The sequence below is a fragment of the Schistocerca gregaria genome, chromosome 1 (genome assembly GCF_023897955.1).
Source record: "Schistocerca gregaria isolate iqSchGreg1 chromosome 1, iqSchGreg1.2, whole genome shotgun sequence".
Taxonomy (NCBI): domain Eukaryota; kingdom Metazoa; phylum Arthropoda; class Insecta; order Orthoptera; family Acrididae; genus Schistocerca; species Schistocerca gregaria.
Window position 1 is genome coordinate 110,966,005 of NC_064920.1, and position 27,961 is coordinate 110,993,965.

The 27,961-nt window shown below is 39.4% G+C and overlaps 1 protein-coding gene across 1 annotated transcript in view; it reads left to right on the forward strand.

Annotated features, from left to right (window-relative positions):
- The first annotated feature begins 3,032 nt into the window (after nt 1–3,032).
- LOC126334644 (cytoplasmic tRNA 2-thiolation protein 1) overlaps nt 3,033–27,961 on the forward strand; it is a 49,212-nt gene continuing 24,283 nt past the window's right edge. The window contains exons 1-5 of the mRNA XM_049997090.1: nt 3,033–3,775; nt 11,401–11,632; nt 13,050–13,168; nt 14,533–14,721; nt 14,822–15,026. Of these exons, the coding sequence (XP_049853047.1) occupies nt 3,728–3,775; nt 11,401–11,632; nt 13,050–13,168; nt 14,533–14,721; nt 14,822–15,026 (793 nt within the window). The 5' untranslated portion in view covers nt 3,033–3,727. The remainder of the gene's footprint in view (nt 3,776–11,400; nt 11,633–13,049; nt 13,169–14,532; nt 14,722–14,821; nt 15,027–27,961) is intronic.

Here is a 27,961-nt window from a genome sequence, read left to right on the forward strand (position 1 = left end):
TTGAAAATATAGTACAGATTGGAGTATTACACAGCAGTTCGGAAAAACCCTCCCATTTTGAAAACTATGTCATATATCTGCAATGACTAGCACGAGATCTGCGAAATGCATGTCAGTTTCACCAAATTATCACAAAGCATAAAAAATTGTTTTACGGTAATTGGCTTAACATACATTTGCCAGTCAGATATAACTACTTCACAGGTTCCCACAGACTTTTGCTAATGTGCTAGCTGATATTACTGAACTGTCTGTCGCCAGCAATCTCTTCATATAATCACTTGTCAGCTGCGACTGCCTCTATTTTATCTAATATAAAAAATGATAACTTGATTTATGATGCAGGGCTCATCATAAAATAATTTATGAAATCTTTCGGGTCCTTGGTTCTGACTTCAGTCAGTAAATTAACATGTGACCTGCCGATCTTTTTTTCTAACCATTCTCAGATCCGTTTTGTCGTTTTCTGTTACTTGCAAGTTATAGCTAATGTAACTGCTGCACACGCTTTATTTTGAGTGTTTGACATCTTAACCTTGTAAAATCGCATTATCAGTTGACTGTTTTCGTAAATGACATCGATAGTTTAAGTCCCTTAAATATACTGCAGGTTTGACAAACTAGAATTGTCATTACTAAACGTGTTCAGGCTCTTTAAGGATACAGGGTGCTTTACTTGCTCAATATTATGTAAAAATCAACACCTATCTCTTTCAGGCACTGTTTATAATCTATATGTTTTACAGATTTTTTGTTGACATCAGGTAATGCAGCGTACTTTCTAAACTAATTAGAAGTTTTTTGAATAGTTTTGGACCTGCTTAGGGTTATTAAAAAAATACAATGAAATTGGCGCACTTTTCCAAAATGCTTCCATTTAATCCAATGTTATACATTTGAAGGAGACCAAATTTTTACCAGATTCGCATGACATGATGACTAAGGTACTCGACCTATTTAATTCCACCAATAATATATATTACAAGGATAAAATATATCACATCTTATATTTTTATAATTTTTTTACTAATAAAATGTTATTTTTGTATAATTTAGTTGATTCTGCAATAAAGCTTAGGCCTACTACCTAAGTATGTACTACTGCAAGTCACAGAAAAAAAAATTAGAGCAATGGTTTATAAATAAGAAATATTTGTGCCTGAATTCTGAAAAATTGTGGGAAATTGCTAATGAAGATATGAGGCCAATTAAACTGTTCCTCAGAATGGTCCTGAAGCATAGTCTTCATCCTGCACCATTCCTTCATCTTCAAGCTTCCACTTGGCATTCATTTTAACGCTTCTTGCTTCTTTGGTAACTTGAAGAGCGAATCTTCCAGCTCCATGCACCTATTGTCTATCACAGGCAAGCAGTTGATCTTCCATATTAGAGCCACATTCTATGCATAAATTTCTCAGAACTTCCAACCTTCCTATCACTCAATCATTGAAACATATCACAGAATATAGTACACGAACTTTTAATGTATTTAGTCCTACAAAAACATTCGTGGGTAATCTTTCCGATATGCAGTGACTGAAACTTTCATTCATATTCTGTCTACATGAAGACGTCTACTAAGCATAACAGGGTCACTCAGGTCTCTAAAAATTGCTTATCACGGTATATTTCTTTTCCTTTTTGGTAACCACACCAAGAATCTACTCCTTTAGAACGAAGTCTGCAAAGAGGTCTGGTATCCTGTGGACAACTTATGGAAGTAGGTGCCCCATACAGCTTTTTGCATTGGTGTAACATCATTCAGCGACGCAGGTCGTCTAATGGCCAGTCCATTATAACTCTGCAGTAGGTCTATTTCGGTTTCTGTCAATTTTCCTCGGCCAGACAGACAACTTTCCTTTCATTCCTCAATCTAGCACCCATTCTCTTTTGCACATGTCCACAACACCCTAGTTTTATTACCGAGGTATTACCACAAACATTGAACACATTAATTTTACTGAAAGCTTTAGAGTTCCAATCGATTAGGTACTTCGTATATCTAACTTTATAAACGGGCACTGGCCTCTGAAATATTTTTAGAGCTCCATCACACTCAAAACCTGCACTGTGACCATCGTAATTCTTAGAACACTGATGTTCGACATGTCCTTCACTGTTACCATGACAGGTCTAGCAGTACTTAGATAAGCACTCAACATCAACAACTTTTCCTTTCTCCAGAAAAGCAGACGTAAAACACCATTCAAGGAAAGATGTCCGCAACATTGCCATGTCCCTGATTCCACTAATATTTACAGTTTCTTCTACTGCACGTTTCATAGATACTTTAGATACAACCGTCAAACACCTAAAAGTATTTTTACCTACTTGCTCAACCTATTGGGAGGAGGAGGAATATCCATCAAACCACAAAACGTTTGAGCAGCCGTTTCTCCTTTTCCTATTGCAAGCACTGCATACGCTAACATCAAATTCACATCATATGAATTATGCATAATGTCCGAAGTCATTTTTGAGTTTGATATATTGCAGGATCTACACAGAACAACTAATTTTGACTCTAAGCCCTTCCTGCTACTTTGTTGTTCAGTTATTTCCAAACAGTCTACACAATCACATTGTTTACATTTCGTTACTTCCTTTTTCAAAGAAGATAAGGTTCCCACATCAACAACAACAAATCCATTACAAACAGCGTCACTGTTGAATCACAAGGAGGCCTACCTTGTGGGAGTTTCTTCCCTGGAGAACTAATACTTATGTTACTTTCAACAGCGTGGCTTGCTTTGTTTGTGAATTGGCCATAACAGAATTTCTTTTTATTGAATTTCTTGATGTGTGGAATAGTTCGTATTTATTGCACACTAAAGGATATGTACATCCACAAATATATGTAGCACTTGGGCAACAAACATCCCGTAACACGTAAACAAACTACTTCAGTAAAACAAAAGTAAATACTAGCAAAGTTAATCATTTACATACAGTAGAAACCCGTACTGTCACCAACATATACAATACAATCGCTGGAAACTTAAAGTTCACAGTTCTTTTCGAAATAATAGTGGTTCCTGTAATGATGACATACATGACGATATCTTTAAAATTTGGTCATTTTCCATTTGAAACCCTATAATGCGTATATCAGTGTGATCAAAAAAGACTATAGAATTTAGTGAAGTCATATAAAATTAATTTTCGCCATTTATAAGTACCCTGTATCCTCAAGAACACCCATCAACACATTATCCACTATTATAACTGAGTGCGCGCGGCGAAAATAGGTTAACTTCCGATGTTAGGAGACGACGACGCCGTCATAACTTGCTTCCCGAGAAACTCTGACTTGGCTTACGCTCCGTTGATGGCCCTTGTGAAAGCCGCTATTTGAAATTCAGTGTAGAATATTTTTACGTGACGTGACGGCCAGTGCGCATGACTCGTTGCCAACCAAAGGTGATCTCACTATTTTTGCTCCGCTCCTTCGTTATAGTAGATCTTTGCCTTATTTATTACGTGTGTTTTTTGTAGTCTGCTGTCAATTCGTGTGTTTATATTTTTGTGATGCAAAGTCTGAAATTCCGTATTGAGTCATTTTACATAGGCTAACCATTGATTGAGCTGGTTTTCATGATTGGGTGGCGGAGCGGTGGTTACAGTACGATGCTATCGCTTTGGACGTGATTGAATAGCAGTGCTTCGAAGCTTTACGCAAACACATGGTTCATTAATTGGCTACCAAGAATAACAGAAGACCTTCGGTATGCCTGTTACTTGTTCTTCTGGATGCGGCAAAAGAGCAATTTTAAAGGTAAGTGATATGCCACGATGCTTAGAATAAATGCTTGAATCTTTCGGTTTTGTAGATCTAGCGTAGCGTTAATGCCTCGTAGAACAGAAGACTTGAGTAGAACTAACCGTTCTTAAATGAAAAAACGTTGTACTATAGGGACCAGCCGAATGAGTTAGTGCAATTGTTAGGTCGTTGCCTCACATTCAGGAGGAAATAGTTTGCTGTGTCGGATCATCCTGATTAAGGTTTTCAGTGGTTTAACGAAATCGTTTCAGCCAAATTCGGCGATGGTTCCCTCAAGGCCACTGCGAACCACACGTGTTATACATATATCTCTAAGTATTATTGTGCGTTTATACTTAAAGTTATTTATTTTCTTTGTATTGTGATGAAAAATCATTGTGAGATGACTTCTGAGTGACCTGGGATCTTCGTAATTGTCTAAGATTAGCTGGAGATCAGTGTAATTTTTGGATGTTAATAAGCGAACCCAGGGTTTTGCATTCGTTGTCTTTGCGACTGATGCCTGTTTATGGAATGTAATGAGGAACTGCCATAAATTTGGTTTCTTTTTCTCCATCTTTGTCATTCAACAATCACATGGAAAACCATGCACTCTGATACGTATCAGGTTACAGTTGAAATGAAAAGCGAAAAAAAGAGAGTTTTAGACGATTTTTTAATACAAGATGGACAGTGTGACTGTTCTTAACTGCAAACTAGTGCCCACTGACATGTATGTTACTGTATCTTAGTAGGCAGAGCATCCATTAGCCGACCCAGAAAAGAATCCGAAGTTTCAAAATGAAAGCTATGATAAATGAAACACAGGGTTAGTGCTCTCGAAATCATTGGAATGGTAAACTACCCAACTAATTCACAAAGATTATATACAGAGTCCTTTCCTGTTTCCACGCATACATTTTGCAAAACAGAAAGGGAGTTACTCTCCTCCTTTTACTGCTCAAGAAGATTCAAGAGATACTACATTAGTGAAAGGCTATGGTTTCAGAGTATGTGGAACCTACAATATTCTTGGATATTGCTGTCATAGGTCTTCCTTTTGTACTGGCCACACATGATGTGGCAGCACATTGTGGAAATAGTAAAGGTAATACATCTAGACAAATCAGTGATTACTGGGGACAGCGTAACAAACAAATATGAAGTTATGTTTGCTACACCTAAATTTTATCCTACACGTCTAATTCTACTATTTTGACATCAACATATGCCCCAGGGGCTCACAACTCTCTTGTGAGTATGTGCTTACCTCCAAGCCTATACTTAGACTATCCCATTTCCCCTCTGCCTTTCCGTCGGAGGTCTTTGTGGTACTGTCCCCTACTGGACCTCATACATGATACAGGGCATTAATTTTCCAATTCACTTCTGACACACTACACATTTCCATTAGTAAATACGTGGTCCCCATTGTTGGATTTGGCCTACCACCACTGTTCCAAAATTTTCAGAATTGCACATCATGCAGGGAGGGTCACCCTGTGTGATGTCTGTTTCACCTTTGTGTCTTTCCTCCTTAGCACCCTTCCTTTCCAATAAGGCAATATGCCCATAACCCAATGTGATAGCCATCTTGTTACAGGGGGTCATCAAGTACCTGCATGGTGGTGGCCTCGTGACCACATGGGGATCACACTGTGCCAATCATGTCTGGGGTATGGGGCTCCAAGCAACAGCTTACTGGCCAGGTTTCTGAGGCTGGGTAGTGCCCATGGGGAGAACTTCCGTTTAGAGTGGGTGGCACTATGGGTGGATGACCTACATATGAAGTGGATGAAGATGATCACACAGCTCCAGCAGTCTCTTCAGAAGGAAATAATTTGTTCAGTGCAGAGATATACGACACCAAAATGTTTCCTTCCTTGGATATGCCTTGGGAGGAACATAGGACAAAGCAACAAGCAGAGAAATACACCCCCTAATACCAGGTTTGTACAAGGACAGATGGTGATTCTTTTTTGACCACAAAGCCTTTATTCTTGTCAAGACTATAGAGGATAGGTTTGGGGAAGCCACAGTAATCTCCAAAATAAAGAGTGGATCAGTTTTGGTTAAAACAGCATCCCCTGCCCAGTCATGGGTATTGCTTGCTTGTGACAAATGGGTAACATTCTGGTGACTGTCACTTCCCATAATAGTCTAAACATAATTTAAGGCATCATTTTCGGTTGTGACCTCCTCTTGCAGTCTGACAATGAACTATGCGCCAATGTGGAGCGACAAGGTGTACTCTTTGTCCATCAGGTCCACAGGGGGCCAAAGGACAAAATGGTTGTTACCGAGACCTTTATCTTGGGCTTTGAGGGCAGTTCATTGGTGGCATACTTACGTGATGTGAAACTGCCCCCCCCCCCCCCCCCACCCCAATGCCAATTGTATGGAGTTTGGCCACATGTTTTCGTGTTGCAATGCCAACCCAGATTCTGTGGAGACTGTGGATGATCATTCCACACGAACATTCCTTGTGCTCCTCCCACCTATGTCAACTGTAAACAGCACCATTCTCCATGCTCAGTAGAGAGAGAGAGAATATAGGAACATAAGACTTTTGACAGTCTGACATACCAAGAGGTCAAGAAAAAGTATGAGTGTCTACATACTGCATGCATGAGCTGCTGCTGGTACTCTCCCCCAGTATGCACCCCTGCACACTACAGTTAAGTCACAGGGCTGCTGACCATGTCTGTCTCCCCTCGCCCCTCCCTTCCTGTGATGGATGGGGGCTCTCCCCCTGCTCCTTCACTCACACCCACTTTGGGAGTAATGACTCCCCACCCACTGGGGACACCGATCCCCAACCTCCAGCCAGAGACACATCACCCTCATCTGGCTTCTCATACCCAGAAGGATTGCCTCGAGACACCTCCCCTCCATGGTTTCTGTAGCTGTATAACTGGATACCAGCCAGTGATTGTAGGAACCACAGGCTGCTGGTCATAGTGCTTCATGTTCTTCTTCAGTCCTTGGATTACATTCAGGGAAGTTATTCAAACTCACTAAGGATAATTAATGCAAAAATAAGTATTCCAAGATGAAGGAAATTCCTGTGGCTCCAACACTGCCAGATCTCACATGTCCTGATTCTGTGACCATAGCAAGAATCCCGGTGGTCCCTAAGGCTCCAGATCACATCACACATTTCTCAGATCCTATGTGTGTTGATCACATCACCTCTCAACTGGTGGCAGCAGGGAACTCTGGGACATGACCTGCCTCCTTGGCCTTCACGCCCTCACAGTATACTGACAGCAAGATTCCCCAGTGGAATTGTAGCAATTTTTTCCACCATCTGTCTTACGTGCAACATCTCTTAAGTTCCTCCCCTGCTCTCTGCATTGCCGTTCAGGAAACTTGGTTTCCAGCAACACGAACCCCTGCCCTTCGTAGCTATCAGGGATGTTTTAAGAATCATGCCGATTATGACATGCTGTTGGGTGTTGGACTCTATATACAGCAAACTTTTGCCCCTTATACAGTTTTGGACAATGTGGCTATTAGGGTAAGGCAAATTCAGGATTTTACCATCTGTAATGCTTATCCCCCTCCCAATGGTCGAATGCCTTAGAACATATTGTCTGCATTGGTTTCTCAGCTCCCCTTTACTTTTTCATCTTAGGTGACTTCACATCATCCACTTTTGATGAAATCGTTGACTGACTACTACACTGTTCCAATTTGCACCTAAAGTAGCACTAGTGTAACTGCATTCCAAGTGCTGATGGCAATAGGGCCTACCTTACTCTTCCAAATTGTCACCACATTAGATAGCTCCGTAACATATCTGCAACTGAAAAACGTGTTTTGAAGTTCAATCACTTAATGCTGTCAAAAAACTGTAAAGTGTAAAATGTCACTTATTGTGGACCTCGTGTGTGTACTGTTGCTTGACACCAGATATGTGCTCAGGTGTGTATCTTATAGTAGTTGTAATCAAATAACATTATTAATTTCATTTTGTTGGCTGTGGCTTCCAAATTTTACTAAACCTTTATGGCATTGCACTTTGTTTGTACCACAACACAATGAAAAAAACAAGTTAGGAATTCGAAGATACACAGACAATATCTTTCGGTGAAGGTAGAGTTAGGTTTAACATACATAGACTTTGAAGTACAAGGCAAGGTGTACATCCCCCTGTGCCAGTTACTAGGGTTTCTTTCCATTCAATTCACGTGTGGGGCATGGAAAGAATGTTTGTTTAAATGCCCTTATGCATGCTATAATTAATCTAATCTTGTCCTCACGATTCCTATGTGAGCAGTACATAGGTATTGTAGTACATTCCTAGAGTCATCATTTAAACCTAGTTCTTGAAACTTAGGCTTTCTTGGAATTCTTTGTGGCTATCTTCAAGAGTCTGCCAATCCAGTTTCTTCAGTATCCCTGTTGCACTCTCCCATAGGTCAAACAAACTTATGACCATTCATGCTGCCCTTCTCTGTATATCTTCAGTATCCCCTATTAGTCCTATTTGGTATGGGTCCCACATAGTTGTGCAACATTCTAGGATGGGTCACACAATGGATTTGCAAGCAATCTCCTTTGTAGACAAATTGCATTTCCCCATATTCTACCAATAAACCTGTCTACCACCTGCTTTACTTGTTATTGAGCCTATGTGATCATTCCATTTCACATCCCTTTAAAATATTACATCCAGGTATTTGTATGAATTGGGTGATTCCAACTGTGACTCATTGGTGTTATACTCGTAGGATTCTGTGTTTCTTCGATTTGTGAAGTTGACAATTTTACATATGTGAGCATTTACAGTAAGTTGCCAGTCTTTGCACCATTTTGAAATCTTATCAAGATTTGACTGAATATTTATGTGGCTTCTTTCAGTCAGCACTTCATTATACAATGAAGAGCCAAAGAATCTGGTACACCTGCCTGATATAGTGTAGGGCTCCCAAGAGCACACAGAAGTGCCACAACATGATGTGGCATGGACTCGACTAATGTCTGAAGTGGTGCTGAAGGGAACTGACACCATGAATCCTCCAGGGCTGTCCATAAATCTGTAAGAGTATGACGGGGTGGAGATCTCCTCTAAACAGCATGTTGCAGGGCAACCCAGATATGCTCTATAATGTTAATGTCTGGGGAGTTTGCTGAATGGCAGAAGTGTTTAAACTCAGAAGATTGTTCCTGCAGCCACTCTGTAGCAATTTTGGAAGTGTGGGGCGTCACATTGTCCTGCTGGAATTGCCCGTCGGAATGCAAAATGGACGTGAATGGATGCAGGTGATCAGACAGGATGCTTACGTACATGTCACATGTCAGAGTCATATCTAGATGTATTAGGTGTCCCATACCACTCCAAACCGCACATGCCCTACACCGTTATAGACCCTCCAGTGGCTTGAACAGTCCCCTGCTGACATGCATGGTCCATCAATTCATGAGGTTGTCTCTATACCTGTACATGTCCATTTGCTCAATACAATTTGAAATGAGACTCCTCTGCCCAGCCAACATGTTGCCAGTCATCAACAGTCCAATGCTGGTGTTGACAGGCCTACGCGAGATATAAAGCTTTGTGTCGTGCAGTCATTAATGGTACACGAGTAGGCCTTTGGTTCTGATAGCCCATATTAATGATATTTCATTGAATGTTTCGCATGCTGACACTTGTTGATGGCCCAGCATTGAAGTCTGCAGAAATTTTTAAAAGGGTAAAATGTCTGTCATGTTGAACGATTCTCATCAGTCATCGTTGATCCTTGTTGTTGCATGATATTTTTCTGACAGCAGCGATGTCAGAGATTTGCTGTTTTACCGGATTCCTGATATTCACTGTACAGTCATGAAATTGTCATAGTGGAAAATCCTCATGTCATTGCTATCTCAGAGATCTCAACCATTTCCACCAGCCCTGTTTTTTGGCAGTCAGAAGAGTGCTGGAGATCTAATTGGACACAGTTTTCTGGACAAAGTGCAGCAAGTCAGATTGACCCAACAGTACCACCTGCAGGCATGTAGCTGCCAAGAAAAATCTGGAATTGCTTTAACCACAGCAGAACCAGGTGTGCAGAATGAAAATCCGTTTCTTTATAAGTGGGAAATTCTACACAACCCTGAATGTGATAGTGGCATATGGGAGCAAACATAGGTCACATTATTTGTGAATGCCCTGTAAGAAGATTTTGAGGAGACTGGAACAACTTCATGAAGACTCCTCCAAAGATTATTGTGTCGTTAAGCACCGTGGACATAGGGCTATGATGCAACAATGAAATTAATGTTATTTCTAAAAGTTCACTTGCTATAATTTTATGAGTTTGTTGATAGTTTTTATGCTAGTTTTATATCTTATTTTTCTGTTTTACACATCATAATTTTCTGTCATTTTTCTGTACAATAAATAAATAAATAACAACTGTGTGCTCACTTGTAATGAAGCACAATCTCATTTGTAAAGAATGGGATAGGAAATTAGCCATATCTTCCCAAATTTTCACTTCATTTTTATGACAGTTCACTGGCTGAGCTTAGTGTAGCACTGAATTTTCGGGCCACTGAAGAGAGAATCCAACTGGGTCTAATGAATTATACAGTAAATATATTAAAAACAAAGATTCCAAGACTTACCAAGTGGGAAAGCGCCGGCAGACAGGCACATGAACAAAACACACAAACACACACACAGAGTTACTAGCTTTCGCAACCGATGGTTGCTTCTTCAGGAAGGAGAGGGAAAGACGAAAGGATGTGGGTTTTAAGGGAGAGGGTAAGGAGTCATTCCAATCCCGGGAGCGGAAAGACTTCCCTTAGGGAAAAAAAGGACAGGTGTACACTCGCGCGCACACACACACACACACACACACACACACACACACACACACACACACACACACACACACACACACACACACATATCCATCCGCACATACTGCGGATGGATATGTGTGTGTGTGTGTGTGTGTGTGTGTGTGTGTGTGTGTGTGTGTGTGTGTGTGTGTGTGTGTGTGTGTGTGTGTGTGCGAGTGTACACCTGTCCTTTTTTTCCCTAAGGGAAGTCTTTCCGCTCCCGGGATTGGAATGACTCCTTACCCTCTCCCTTAAAACCCACATCCTTTCGTCTTTCCCTCTCCTTCCTGAAGAAGCAACCATCGGTTGCGAAAGCTAGTAACTCTGTGTGTGTGTTTGTGTGTTTTGTTCATGTGCCTGTCTGCCGGCGCTTTCCCACTTGGTAAGTCTTGGAATCTTTGTTTTTAATATATTTTTCCCATGTGGAAGCTTCTTTCTATTTTATTTACATCATCATTAATTTGAATTATACAGTAAGATGTCAATGAGTTAATATAAGCATAAGTTAATACCTTAACTTACTGATTGTGTCAACAGTGAATGTTTAGCAAGTTTACTTCATGGTATATACATTACTTTCACATTTATTTTTGGAAAATGCTGCCAACAGCAATATCAGTGTTGATGGTTTAGATGATGGTGATGATGAGTGGACCATGTAACTGGTTAGTAACTTGTTGATATCTGTTTATAATGAATTTGTCATATTATTTATGCATATGTTTCCTTTTTTATGGTCAGAAGGCTCTTCCTCACTTCTCAGCCTTTATCACCAGAAATACCAATAATTTGTTTTCTTTTTGTAGAGGCCAAAAACAGGTGATGCCCTCTGCAAAGATTGTTTCTTTTGGGCGTTTGAGACAGAAGTTCACAACACTATTATCAATGGCCACCTCTTCAAACCTGGACAGTTAGTAGCGGTGGCAGCCTCAGGTGGCAAAGACTCAACAGTACTTGCATATATTCTCAAGATCCTTAATGAACGACATAACTATGGGCTGAATTTGGTCTTGCTATCAGTAGATGAAGGAATTACAGGTAAGTGATGATTTGTTTGGATACTTGCTAACTTGTTATTGTTAACAGTTCAGTAAAAACTCTATGCTCCAGCACAGAAACTGTTGTGTTCATTGTGAGTTAATATGATCAACAACATGAGGATCCGGGAAGCGATGGAACCACTGCATTAAAGACACTTAATGTGTATCCATAAGACATGTGGCCTGTTATTAAAAAGATACCATGAGATATCTCCATTGGCAAAAGATTCCAGATTAGTGTCCCTTCAGGTCTCCAGGAGGGGACTGCCAAGAAGGAGGTAACCAAGAGGAAAAGATGACTAACAAGAATGAATAAAGAAAATCTAGCTGAAAACAGCAATGTTATAGAGTGTAACCAAAGCAGTTCAGAAACCAAAGGCAAGAGTCGTGCATTTTGAATGTAGCAAGAGTTGAAAATATTGGTGTTATATGACAATCATCACTCATATTCCATAATACCTACCACAGTAACAATAATACTATCCATCTTAATAGTTGGTATTACACAGAAAGGAGTTGGGTATTCAGCCATAAACATTTAATAGCCTACGCAGTGGTGTGAAGAATCTAAGACATAACAATATATTTCTTTTATCTTTGTTTTATGATGTGAGTACCCACATTTTAACGTCCAGGTTTTTAATCTGTAATTTTCTGATGGTACTTCCACCTCATTCTGATTTATTACATTTCAGGAAAGTGTGTACGTTTGTGCTTTTAGTATAATTCATTCATTTTACTTCTTTGCCTCACTTTGGCATATACAAAGTGTTGTTGAGCTCCAGTGTCTACCAGTAAATCTCCAAAATCTGACCACTTGGGTGTTTAAGTAGTCACATTTTGTCTGCTGGTGCCAGACTTTCAGCTTAAAACTGCTTATTTTATTTACTTAACAGGTGAGACACTAGAATTTCAGCTGTTCTCAATCTTCTCCCACTTTCATAATCATGTTAAAGAAATCACTGAATTTACTCCTGTAGAACAGAAACCATGCAAAGGAAGCTTTGGTAAATAGATAAATGTAGTGTGGCTCAAAACCTAATACATGTCCTTCCTCTTTAGATTTTTGTGCCTCTTTTCACATCTGAGAGTTTTCACATTCTCATTTTAAAAAAAGTCAGTGTTTGGGCTAGGAACAAAATCCCAAATCTCTCTCATCAGTTAGTCACATTACTCAATCTGCAATACATGCAGACCTATGTATGTTTTTGATTTTGTTATACATTTTTGAGAGTGATGTGTTCATATCTGTTTGCGCACTTAAAAATAATGAAAACTGGCGAGTAATACTTGATAAAGTATTCATTTAAATTAAGAACTAGGTGGGAATGATGATGTACTACAAAAAAATGTGATAAGTTTGGGCTGTGTTGCATTTAACAAATTTTTAATTAACAATTAATTTGTTGCCTTAGGTTATCGTGATGATAGTTTGGAAACAGTGAAGAGGAACAGAGATGAATATGAGATGCCTCTGAAAATTTTGTCATATGAAGAATTGTATGGTTGGAGCATGGATGCCATAGTGAAACAGGTTGGTTTAGGTTTAGATTTTTGGTATTCATTACTTGATAAATTGATTCATTTACTTTTGATGACTGTGGTGGTCCACCAGGTAGAGCACCAAGCTCCAGCCCCTCCAGGTCAGCCCCAGGTTCATTCAGCCTGCTATCAAATGAGTAACAGGGATCTAGTAAATTGCAGATTTCTCTTTAAAAAAAATGTTGTCTGGTGAATCAGTATGCTATCAAAATCAACATTGTAGCAAGAAGCCGCTGAATAGGAAATTTTAATGAAATATCACCGAAATAAAAATTTGCGTATTTGGGGTAAATATGTTGTAGTTACTATCAGTATATCATGAGAAAAAAATAGTTGCCTATGTAGTTAAATTGTAGCCATTGGATTTATTTCACTTTGCTACGTTTCATATCCCACCACCGACAGGAGTGTACTATCCAGTCTAAAAATGTCCATTCCGCATAGGTCATCCTGTATTGTACAGAAGATAAATTTGTCACAAACCAATATAATTTATGTAGCAAGTGGCCAGACAGTTCATCCATGCCTGATGATGATACAACGATTTGAGATGAGATATGTATGTAACAGATTAAAGCAATGTGATCCAGACGCTTCTTTCACTTGTAAAATGTTACCAATTGAGCCATCACTACATGTCTTGCAGCCTGACTCAGAGCTGTAATTTGCCAGCACCTTTCTCATGCTGTTCTAAGTTCCGTGAAAGGCTTCAGTAAGATACAGGAAACTAAACTTCTAGGAGAAAGGATTGTAAAGCAATGGAAGTGCTAGATGAAGTTGCCCTACACCAAATATTTTATGTACATGCACATTGGTGTCCACAGCTCTGAAACTGCAATAACTTCCCACTGTTCAGTTTATAAGCTTGAGAGACAAATGGGAACATCACACATTTCTCAAGAATACTATTGTGCTTTCATCCTAGACGGTGTCCACAAGAGACTTCGGAAGATGGATGTGATATGCTCAAGTACTGAGATGGGCTGTCAGTTGTGCAAGGATTTACCTACAAAAAGCAAAGATAGGGATTCAAGTGTGTGTGTGGTGCACACTTTCAGGAAACTGAAAGAACCACTGAAGCACATCCTCCACAGCATAGAGAAACTTTCATTTTTCGTAGTTTGTTCATATCTGTTTTTAATCTGTCAGAAGTATTATCACATGTTCATGAAAATGTGAAACAAATAAATCTAACCCATCACTGATAAATAGTATCTAAATGATTCATATCTGCAAGTGATTAAGGCTGATTACATGGATAACAAACCAGTGGAAAACCATAATTGTAAAATCTGTTTAAATAGTGTAACAGCTCAATAACCTGTATTTCTTTGTTTTTTTGCTGACGTTTTACAGATAGGAAAGAAAAATAATTGCACGTTCTGTGGTGTCTTCAGGCGCCAGGCACTAGACAGAGGAGCAGCAATGCTTGGCGTTGACTGTGTTGCTACGGGGCATAATGCGGATGACATTGCAGAAACAGTACTTATGAATATTCTACGAGGAGACATTGCACGGCTCCAGAGATGCACTGCAATCATTACGGTAAGCTTCTTATAACTGTATAGTTCTTCTCAGCAGTTGTTCAAACATAGTGTCCTGTAATTAAACAACATATATCATATATACGTTTCACATGTTCCAGGCAAATGAAGACGCAATTCCTCGCTGCAAACCTTTGAAATACGCATATGAAAAAGAAATTGTGATGTATGCGTATTTCAAACGATTACATTATTTCTCCACTGAATGTGTGTATTCACCAAATGCATATCGTGGCTATGCCAGAACTTTCTTGAAAGATCTAGAGAAGGTTAGACCATCTGTAATAATGGATATAATACACTCAGGTGAGAAATTTTCCATTAAAACAATGATATATTCATTTTTTGGAATGAGAGCTCTATGTGATTTTTCCAGGTATTAACAGACCAGTCAGTTGAATCAACATTTTCAAACACTGCTACTCTCTTGACTCCTAACAGTCTTATGAGACATTGTGGGACTTGCATGAGTAACACTATTGCTGTCATTCACAAAAATCTTGAACATTTCTTCCACACACCCACCTCACAGCTATGTGACTACAGGGAACAAAGTATTGAGTATACACTACGTTTGTGAAAGATGCTGTTCATCATCATCATCATCATCATCATCATCATCATCACCAGTACTAACAACACCAGTAGGGATTGATAGTTGTTACGCAGGCACATGAACAGCCAACTGCTGTTTATCTATTTATTTATTTAAATGTCAAGTTCCGTAGGACCAAATTGAGGAGAAAATCTCAAAGGTCATGGAATGTGTCAGTACATGAACTTACAACATAAAAAGTAATAACAGATAAAAACAAATGTTCATGAACCTGAAAGAAAATCAGTCCGTAAGTTTAAACAAGTGACATCAGCAATACAATGTGAATCATCTTAATTTTTCAAGGAACTCCTCGACAGAATAGAAGGAGTGACCCATGAGGAAACTCTTCAGTTTCAATTTGAAAGCACGTGGATTACTGCTAAGATTTTTGAATTCGAGTGGCAGCTTATTGAAAATGGATGCAGCAGTTTTACTGCACACCTTTTTGCACAAGAGTTAAGGAAGTCCGATCCAAATGGAGGTTTGACTTCTGCCGAGTATTAACCGAGTGAAAGCTGCTTATTGTTGGAAATAAACTAATATTGCTAACAAGAAACGACATTAAGGATTTACATATTGAGAGGCCAATGTCAAAATACCCAGACTCGTGAAAAGAGGTCGACAAGAGGTTCGTGAACTTGCACCACTTATTGCCCGAACCGCCCATTTCTGAGCCAAAAATATCCTTATAGAATGGGAAGAGTTACCCCAAAGCATAACACCATACGACCTAAGTGAATGAAAATAAGCAAAGTAGACTAATTTACGTGTAGAAATATCACTCACTTTCTATACCGTTCGAATAGTGAAAATGGCAGTATTAAGTCTTTGAACAAGATCCTGAACGTGGGCTTTCCACTCCAGCTTACTATCTATCTGAACACCTAGGAATTTTAAGTGTTCAGTTTCACTAATCATATGCCCGTCCTGTGAGATTAAAACGTCAGGTTTTGTTGAATTGTGTGTTAGGAACTGTAAAAACTGAGTCTTACTGTGATTTAATGTTAGTTTATTTTCTACAAGCCATGAACTGAGGTCATGTGCTGCTCTACTTGAAACCGAGTCAATGTTGAACACAACATCCTTTACTACCAAGCTAGTGTCATCAGCAAACAGAAATATTTTAGAGTTACCCATAATACTAGAGGGCATATCAGTTATATAAGTAAGGAACAGGAGTGGCCCCAACACTGATCCCTGGGGCACCCCCCACTTGACAGTACCCGACTCAGATCCCACATCACAACCGTTATCAACATTGTGAATAATGACCTTTTGCTGCCTGTTGCTAAAGTAAGAGCTGAACCAATTGTGTGCTACTCCCCTTATTCCGTAAAGGTCCAACTTCTGGAGCAATATCGTGTAATCAACACAGTCAAATGCCTTTGTTAAATCAAAAAATACTCCAAGCGTTCGAAACTTTTTGTTTAGCCCATCCAGTACCTCACAGAGAAAAGAGAATATAGCGTTCTCAGTTGTCAAACGACTTCTAAAGCTGAACTGTACATTTGATAGCAAATCGTGTGATATAAAATGATCAATTAACCTTATATACACAGCCTTTTCAATAACTTTTGCAAACACTGATGGCATAGAAATAGGTTTAAAATTATCTACATTATGCCTTTCTCCCTTTTTATAAAGCGGCTTTACTACTGAGTACTTTAATCGCTCACGAAACTGACCATTCCTAAAGGAAAAATTACAAATATGGCTAAATACAGGGCTAACATGTGCAGCACAGTACTATAATATTCTACTAGACACTCCATCATAACGATGAGAGTCCTTAGTCTTCAGTGATTTGATTATTGTCTCAATCTTCCTCTTGTCTGTATCACATAGGAGTATTTCAGACGTCAATCTCGGAAAGGCATTTGCTAAGAAATTTATATGATTTCCTGTAAATACTAAATTTTTATCTAATTCACCAGCAACGCTCAGAAAATGGTTGTTAAATACTGTACATATATCTGATTTATCAGTAACAGAAATATTATTACTGCAAACTGACTTTATATCGTCAGCCTTGTGCTGCTGACCAGACACTTCCTTCACAACTGACCATATGGCTTTAATTTTATCCTGTGGATTAGCTATTCTATTTGCATACCACATACTTTTTGCCTTGCTAATAACATTTTAAGCACCTTACAATACTGTTTGTAATGGGCTACTGTAGCTTGATTGTGACTACTTCTAACATTTTGATATAATTCCCGCTTTGTTCTAATGGAAAGCAACTCTCAAAGATCATGAGAAATGTGTTATGAAAAGCATTGTATTTATCATCTATATTATCGGCACTATAAACATCTTGCCACTCTTGTTCCTTGACAAGTTTTGAAAACTCTCTATTGCTGTTGGATTAACTTTCCTACGTACTTTGTAATTAAATACGACATTGGTTTGAGTACAGAAACCTTTCTGAGTCGTTAAAAGTGTGCACTGATATACAGAAAGCTGGTAGGTGCGAAGGTGGAGAAATTAATGTCACAGCAAAAACATTAATAGTATAAGTCCCGTTACCGACCCACAGGTAATGTTTTCTCAGTTTCAGGCATCCACAAATAGCTCTGACAGTTGGTTGTGAAATATGTATCATTGATCACAGTTGTAAATAAAGTCACTCAAACACACTTCTTTTGGCTATAATTTCTTATTTTTCAATGCTCCTAAGGCCGGTATTAAACTATCAAATTTCCTTGTCAAACTTGATATGTCAAATATTTATGTCAAAGAGGTTTGATGGTGTAATAGGGCACTTTGTCAAATCTAGTCTGTTCTCAAATAAATTTGATCAGATCTAGGGCCTCACTAGATTTGATCATAAAATTTGCTTGTCATCTGTTCATTGCAATGTGACATAATACCATGTGGAGCGCAGGCATCGCTGCAGCGTTATGTCATCTGTAGTGTGTTTATGAACATGGTCAGTAAATACAATTGGTGTGTACCGTCAGTTACAAAATTAATAGAGATGTATGAAGCTGATGAGGCGCTTTACAATGTGAGGCACTCTGAATAAAAAAATAGATTAAGAAGATTGGAGACCTAACCTAATCTAACCCAACCTAACTCTCTCCTGTAGCAAGGAATCAGAGTATTACAGTGAGCCTGTCTTCTGCACATATAGCAGTTCTTAAGTGAGTATTGTACTTTGTGATATGAGGATACACTTCACTGAGCAAATACTGAAATGTATGCTCATCCTTTCTTAAGTAATTTATGTACGACTGGCCGTCCTCCAGCTAACGTAACAAGGTTTGTTGAATGCTTTTTTTGTCTCATCATAAAACACATGGCTTCACCCAGGTATGTTTCCTTTTTTCCCCCTGCTTCTCTTCCACATGTGCATACTGTGCAATTGTGCTACATGCAACTGCTGTGGTTAATAACAAGTTGTTGTTGTCAACCATCTTGAACTTTGATGAAAAATATGATGACAGTGTAATACCCCTTTTTATTGCCACATCAAAGATCTTTGTCAAATAAATTTGACAAATATTTGATCATATCTTTGATCAAATCTTTGACAAAGAAATTTGATAGTGTAACACCAGCCTAACACACTAGATTGGGTGGCATCATCAACAATTCAGAGAAACATTGAAAGGTTAGTAAAACATTTTTCGGGAACATTGCAGCATCATGAAGAAAGTGTGTGAATATTATGTGGCACTTTATTCAGAGCTTTATATAACTTACAAATTATTTGAATTACAGAGCTATGTGTCGGGTGCCTGTATTGGGGGGTGTCCTCTGAATGGCCATTTTAATTTTATGCATAAACAACTGTACAGAAATGATAAATGTTGTGCACTATCTGATCAAAAGTCTCCAGCGACCTATTAGTGGACATTAGTATGGGGTGTGTTCATCCTTTGCGGCTTGAACCGTGCTGGCGGCACTTCCAGTGAGGTGTCAGAATGTCCGTGGCAGAGTGGCAACCTATTCTTCTTGAAGAGCCAATGCCAGAGAAGATAGTGATGTTGAATTCTGGGATCTGGAGCATATTCTGTCTTCCATCTCATCCCAGTGGTGTTTCATTGGATTCCAATTGGGGCTCTGGGTTAGCCTGTCTGTTTCCACAAAGTATTGCCACACAGATTTCCCTTTGTGATGGGTGCATTGTTATTTTCTCTGAATTGTTACTCTACTGTCCACAGTACACAACAGTGTAAAATGTTTCATATCCTTCTGCGCTTGGGGGGACCACATTCTAGCCATGGAAAATACCCCCATACTGTACACCACCTCCCCCATTTCTTCTGTTAGCACTACACATGATGGCAGGTAGTGCTAAGTGCTCTCCAGGAATTTGCTGAACCTGAACTTTCGCACCAAATTGCCAGGGAATAGTGTGATTCACCACTCTAAATCACTCATTTCCAGTCATCCACATACCGTCTCAAGCGTTGCTTAGCCACGAGTAAAACAATGTCTGGCTTATGAGGAACTGCTCAACCAATGTATCTCATTCTTTTCAAACTCCCTATGCACATTCATCATGCTAGCTAGATTGCTTGTAGCACTTTTGAACTCACAGGTGATTCCTAGTACCAATTTTACGTAATTTTGTTGCAACCATCCTCTGCAATGTGTGATGGCCTCTGTTCATCAGTACATGAGGTCTGCTTGCTTTTGGTTTAGGTTTGGTTGTTCCTTTGTGTTTCCACTTCACAATAAAACCATCAACAGTCAAATTGGTTACCTTTAGAAGAGTTGATGTGTCCCTGATGGATTTATTACTCAGGTGACATCCACTGATTAGTTCACAATCGAAAACACTTACCTCTCCTGACTGACCCATTCTACTGTTACTGCTTTTCTACTGACAAAACAATACTCCCAAGCTTCTGTTTGCACTGGCAGGTTCACCTCTTGTGACATCTAGTTATCAGTGCTGCATTATATAAGAGTTTCCATATACTTTTGATCTGATAGTGTAAATTGTTCTTTGGTAGCAGTACATGTGTGAGAGATCAGTATGCTTCATTAGTGCCAAAGTGTTCCATAATCACTACAAGGAGATTGAATAGAGCAGTTGTTTATATTTGACCATCCTCCGTGACTATAGGTGTTAAAAAGAAATATTAACAAAGATAGCAAAATATTGCTTAGGAAATATAACAGGAAACAAATTATCTGAGCAGTCAGCATCAAACATGGATTTCTAGAAATGGAGGTATGGAACATCAGTGGATAAAATTCAATACACTTTAGACATGTATATGCAGAGTGAAATTGCCAAAATTTATTTGTGAATAACAATAAAAACACTCATTACTCAATAACCATTCACATTATCATAAAAATTACAACAATTACAAAGTCGAGAGTGATGAGGTGCTTCTGAATGCTGCATATACATATAAAAGTGCTTGATTCACTGCTACCGGTATATATAAGTGAAAATGCATCTTCAGGTGCTTACATCTTCTCATTCTATTTGGTCAACTACAACTTTTTCACTGCCTTGCTATCCTGGCCAATCAATGACCACAAACAATTATCTAATTTGCCTTGCACTCGCCCTCTTATAGACAAATAACAGATATGAATTATTTTTGTATTGTTATAATTTCAAGTTATCTTGATTTACAATAAAGAATCAAACATTTACAAACTTGTAAGTTTGACTAAGTATTCAGCATAAACAAATAAAAAATTTGAAATACACATGTACTGACGTAAAAAATCACAACACCAAAAAATATTCAATGTACTGTAATGAAATTTTATTAATTCGTTTGTCTGAGTGACATATTTAAGTAATTACCAGTGCAAGATCATAGGTTAATGTAAATGCGAGGTAAGCCATTGCAAATGTGAAATACTGGTACATTAATAACTGATGTACTACTAGAATGTTGAATGCAAGCATGCAAATGTGCATGCATTGTGTTGTACAGGTGTTGGATGTCAGTTTGTGGGTGGAGTTCCATGCCTGTTGCACTTCATCAGTCAGTACAAGGATGGTTAATGCTGTTTGTGGATGATACTGGAGTTATTGTCCAATGATGTCTGATATGTGCTTGATTGAAGACAGATTTGGTGATCAAGCAAACCAAGACAACATGTTGGCATGCTGTAGAGCATATTGTGGGGGCATGTAATCCTGTTGGAAAACATCCCCGGGATGCTGTTCATTAATGGTGGCAGCAGATTGGTGTACAGATTATCAGTCTTGGTGTGTGGGACAATCATGAGAGTGCTCCTGGTGTCATATGAAATCATACCCTAGACCATAACTCAAACTTTTTGTAACAGTTTGTTGGGTCACTGTGGTGCCAACTGCTGCTCAGATTGCTGCTGCAGATGTAGTACCATGTGCCAGAGCCATATGCTGAATACGATGGTCTTCCTTTTTGGCACATGGCCATGTGGAACCCGATTTCCTGGTGACCGTGCATTCTCATTACCACCACTGCCAGCAAGCATGTAAAATGGATACATTCCTGCCAAGTCTTTCTGCTATACCGCAGAAGGCACATCCAGCTTCTCGTAACTGTTACATGAGCTCGTTCAAACTTAGTGAGGTGTTGATAATGCCCAATATCAAAAGTAGCACACTCACTGCCATTATATCATTTATTTAAAGCAAACCTGATTTGCATCCACATAGTGGTGCCACTAGTGCCACTCTTATGCGACTGGCACAAAATTTGCATAGACATCATCTGTCAGATGTAGATAGGTATCGTCTTCCAGATGTAAAAACTTACCTTTGTCACACAACTGCTTCTTTGTGTCCCAATTTTTTTCTATCAATGTATTTGTTAAGTATAAAATTTTCCTTTACCACATTTTGTTCAATGTTTAATTTCAACAACTGGTATCAAAAGACACAAATTTTAGTTGTTGTTGTTGTTGTTGTCTTCAGTCTTAAGACTGGTTTGATGCAGCTCTCCATGCTACTCTATCCTGTGCAAGCTTCTTCATCTCCCAGTACCTACTGCAACCTACATCCTTCTGAATCTGCTTAGTGTATTCATCTCTTGGTCTCCCTCTACGATTCTTACCCTCCACGCTGCCCTCCAATGCTAAATTTGTGATCCCTTGATGCCTCAAAACATGTCCTACCAACAGATCCCTTCTTCTAGTCAAGTTGTGCCACAAACTTCTCTTCTCCCCAATCCTATTCAATACCTCCTCATTAGTTACGTGATCTATCCCCCTTATCTTCAGCATTCTTCTGTAGCACCACATTTCGAAAGCTTCTACTCTCTTCTTGTCCAAACTAGTTATCATCCAAGTTTCACTTCCATACATGGCTACACTCCAAACAAATACTTTCAGAATCGAGTTCCTGATACATAAATCTATATTCGATGTTAACAACTTTCTCTTCTTCAGAAACGCTTTCCTTGCCATTGCCAGTCTACATTTTATATCCTCTCTACTTTGACCATCATCAGTTATTTTACTTCATAAATAGCAAAACTCCTTTACTACTTTAAGTGTCTCATTTCCTAATCTAATTCCCTCAGCATCTCCCGATTTAATTTGACTGCATTCCTTTATCCTCGTTTTGCTTTTGTTAATGTTCATCTTATATCCTCCTTTCAAGCCATTGTCCATTCCATTTAACTGCTCTTCCAAGTCCTTTGCTGTCTCTGACAGAATTACAATGTCATCGGCGAACCTCAAAGTTTTTACTTCTTCTCCATGAATTTTAATACCTACTCCAAATTTTTCTTTTGTTTCCTTTACTGCTTGCTCAATATACAGATTGAATAACATCGGGGAGAGGCTACAACCCTGACTCACTCCCTTCCCAACCACTGCTTCCCTTTCATGCCCCTCGACTCTAATAACTGCCATCTGGTTTCTGTACAAATTGTAAATAGCCATTCGCTCCCTGTATTTTACCCCTGCCACCTTCAGAATTTGAAAGAGAGTATTGCAGTCAACAGTATCAAAAGCTTCTCTAAGTCTACAAATGCTAGAAACGTAGGTTTGCCTTTTCTTAATCTTTCTTCTAAGATAAGTCGTAAGGTCAGTATCATCTCACGTGTTCCAACATTCCTACGGAATCCAAACTGATCCTCCCCGAGGTCCGCATCTACCAGTTTTCCATTCGTCTGTTAAGAATTCACATTAGTATTTTGCAGCTGTGACTTATTAAACTGATAGCTCAGTAATTTTCACATCTGTCAGCACCTGCTTTCTTTGGGATTGGAATTATTATATTCTTTTTGAAGTCTGAGGGTATTTCGCCTGTCTAATACATCTTGCTCACCAGCTGGCAGAGTTTTGTCACGACTGGCTCTCCCAAGGCCGTCAGTAGTTCTAATGGAATGTTGTCTACTCCGGGGGCCTTGTTTCGACTCAGGTCTTTCAGTGCTCTGTCAAACTCTTCACGCAGTATCTTATCTCCCATTTCGTCTTCATCTACATCCTCTTCCATTTCCATAATATTGTCCTCAAGTACATTGCCCTTGTATAAACCTTCTATATACTCCTTCCACCTTTCTGCCTTCCCTTCTTTGCTTAGAACTGGGTTGCCATCTGAGCTCTTGATATTCATACACGTGGTTCTCTTCTCTCCAAAGGTCTCTTTAATTTTCCTGTAGGCAGTATCTATCTTACCCCTATTGAGATAAGCCTCTACATCCTTACATTTGTCCTCTAGCCATCCTTGCTTAGCCATTTTGCACTTTCTGTCGATCTCAATTTTGAGACGTTTGTATTCCTTTTTGCCTGCTTCATTTACTGCATTTTTATATTTTCTCCTTTCATCAATTACATTCAATATTTCTTCTGTTACCCAAGGATTTCTAGCAGCCCTTGTCTTTTTACCTACTTTATCCTCTGCTGCCTTCACTACTTCATCCCTCAGAGCTACCCATTCTTCTTCTACTGTGTTTCTTTCCCCCATTGCTGTCAATTGTTCCCTTATGCTCTCCTTGAAACTCTGTACAACCTCTGGTTCTTTCAGCTTATCCAGATCCCATGTCCTTAAATTCCCACCTTTTTGCAGTTTCTTCAGTTTTAACCTACAGGTCATAGCCAATAGATTGTGGTCAGAGTCCACATCTACCCCTGGAAATGTCCTACAATTTAAAACCTTTTTCCTAAATCTCTGTCTTATCATTATATAATCTATCTGATACCTTTTAGTATCTCCAGGATTCTTCCATGTTTACAACCTTCTTTTATGATTCTTGAACCAAGTGTTAGCTATGATTAAGTTATGCTCTGTGCAAAATTCTACCAGACGGCTTCCTCTTTCATTTCTTAGCCCCAGTCCATAATCACCTACTATGTTTCTACATCTACATCTACATCTACATCCGTACTCCGCAAGCCACCTGACGGTGTGTGGCGGAGGGTACCCTGAGTACCTCTATCGGTTCTCCCTTCTATTCCAGTCTCGTATTGTACGTGGAAAGAAGGATTGTCGGTATGCTTCTGTGTGGGCTCTAACCTCTCTGATTTTATCCTCATGGTCTCTTCGCGAGATATACGTAGGAGGGAGCAATATACTGCTTGACTCTTCGGTGAAGGTATGTTCTCGAAACTTTAACAAAAGCCCGTACCGAGCTACTGAGCGTCTCTCCTGCAGAGTCTTCCACTGGAGTTTATCTATCATCTCCGTAACGCTTTCGCAATTACTAACTGATCCTGTAACGAAGCGCGCTGCTCTCCGTTGGATCTTCTCTATCTCTTCTATCAACCCTACCTGGTGCGGATCCCACACTGCTGAGCAGTATTCAAGCATTGGGCGAACAAGCGTACTGTAACCTACTTCCTTTGTTGTCGGATTGCATTTCCTTAGGATTCTTCCAATGAATCTCAGTCTGGCATCTGCTTTACCGACGATCAACTTCATATGATCATTCCATTTTAAATCACTCCTAATGCGTACTCCCAGATAATTTATGGAATTAACTGCTTCCAGTTGCTGACCTGCTATTTTGTAGCTAAATGATAAGGGACCTATCTTTCTATGTATTCGCATCACATTACACTTGTCTACATTGAGATTCAATTGCCATTCCGTGCACCATGCGTCAATTCGCTGCAGATCCTCCTGCATTTCAGTACAATTTTCCATTGTTGCAACCTCTCGATACACCACAGCATCATCTGCAAAAAGCCTCAGTGAACTTCCGATGTCATCCACCAGGTCATTTATGTATATTGTGAATAGCAACGGTCCTATGACACTCCCCTGCGGCACACCTGAAATCACTCTTACTTCGGAAGACTTCTCTCCATTGAGAATGACGTGCTGCGTTCTGTTATCTAGGAACTCCTCAATCCAATCACACAATTGATCTGATAGTCCGTATGCTCTTACTTTGTTCATTAAACGACTGTGGGGAACTGTGTCAAACGCCTTGCGGAAGTCAAGAAACACGGCATCTACCTGTGAACCCGTGTCTAAGGCCCTCTGAGTCTCGTGGACGAATAGCGCGAGCTGGGTTTCACACGACCGTCTTTTTCGAAACCCATGCTGATTCCTACAGAGTAGATTTCTAGTCTCCAGGAAAGACATTATACTCGAACATAATACGTGTTCCAAAATTCTACAACTGATCGACGTTAGAGATATAGGTCTATAGTTCTGCACATCTGTTCGACGTCCCTTCTTAAATACGGGGATGACCTGTGCCCTTTTCCAATCCTTTGGAACGCTTCTCTCTTCTAGAGACCTACGGTACACCGCTGCAAGAAGGGGGGCAAGTTCCTTCGTGTACTCTGTGTAAAATCGAACTGGTATCCCATCAGGACCAGCGGCCTTTCCTCTTTTGAGCGATTTTAATTGTTTCTCTATCCCTCTGTCGTCTACTTCGATATCTACCATTTTGTCAACTGTGCGACAATCTAGAGAAGGAAGCACAGTGCAGTCTTCCTCTGTGAAACAGCTTTGGAAGAAGACATTTAGTATTTCGGCCTTTAGTCTGTCATACTCTGTTTCAGTACCATTTTGGTCACAGAGTGTCTGGACATTTTGTTTTGATCCACCTACCGCTTTGACATAGGACCAAAATTTCTTAGGATTTTCTGCCAAGTCAGTACATAGAACTTTACTTTCGAATTCATTGAAAGCCTCTCGCATAGCCCTCCTCACACTACATTTCGCTTCGCGTAATTTTTGTTTGTCTGCAAGGCTTTGGCTATGTTTATGTTTGCTGTGAAGTTCCCTTTGCTTCCGCAGCAGTTTTCTAACTCGGTTGTTGTACCACGGTGGCTCTTTTCCATCTCTTACGATCTTGCTTGGCACATACTCATCTAACGCATATTGTACCATGGTTTTGAACTTTGTCCACTGATCCTCAACACTATCTGCACTTGAGACAAAACTTTTGTGTTGAGCCGTCAGGTACTCTGTAATCTGCTTTTTGTCACTTTTGCTAAACAGAAAAATCTTCCTACCTTTTTTAATATTTCTATTTACAGCTGAAATCATCGACGCAGTAACCGCTTTATGGTCGCTGATTCCCTGTTCTGCATTAACTGATTCAAATAGTTCGGGTCTGTTTGTCACCAGAAGGTCTAATATATTATCGCCACGAGTCGGTTTTCTGTTTAACTGCTCAAGGTAGTTTTCAGATAAAGCACTTAAAAATATTTCACTGGATTCTTTGTCCCTGCCACCCGTTATGAACGTTTGAGTCTCCCAGTCTATATCCGGCAAATTAAAATCTCCACCCAGAACTATAACATGGTGGGGAAATCTACTCTCCCTTTTTCTACTGACAAATTCCAGTCACCCATGACTATTAAATTTTCGTCTCCCTTCACTACCTGAATAATTTCTTTTATCTCATCATACATTTCAACAATTTCTTCATCATCTGCAGAGCTAGTTGGCATATAAACTTGTACTACTGTAGTGGGCATGGGATTTGTGTCTTTAGTAAGATAAATTAAATATTTTAATTGGCTTCAATTACAGTACTTTCCACACTAAGGTTTTATTAGTTTGCACAAATAACTGTCTTTAAAATAGTACTGAAGGCTGTTAATATGCTAAATGTTTACAGTTTAAACATTTGACAAAATGTTTATATTTTGAAAATTCAGATATGTTATTTCACGATGTTTTCCAGAAATGTCCACTAAAACGTTCTATATATTTGATACAAATATCTCATTACATGAATACAAATTTTCATCATCCCAGATTTGAAACTGTGAGATGGAATAGAATTAATATATCTACATCTACATCTACATCTACATGACTACTCTGCAATTCACATTTAAGTGCTTGGCAGAGGGTTCATCGAACCACAATCATACTATCTCTCTACTATTCCACTCCCGAACAGCGAGCGGGAAAAACGAACACCTAAACCTTTCAGTTCGAGCTCTGATTTCTCTCATTTTATTTTGATGATCATTCCTACCTATGTAGGTTGGGCTCAACAAAATATTTTCGCATTCGGAAGAGAGTTGGTGACTGAAATTTCGTAAAAAGGTCTCGCCGCGACGAAAAACGTCTATGCTGTAATGACTTCCATCCCAACTCGTGTATCATATCTGCCACACTCTCTCCCCCTATAACGTGATAATACAAAACGAGCTGCCCTTTTTTTGCACCCTTTCGGTGTCCTCCGTCAATCCCACCTGGTAAGGATCCCACACCGCGCAGCAATATTCTAACAGAGGACGAACGAGTGTAGTG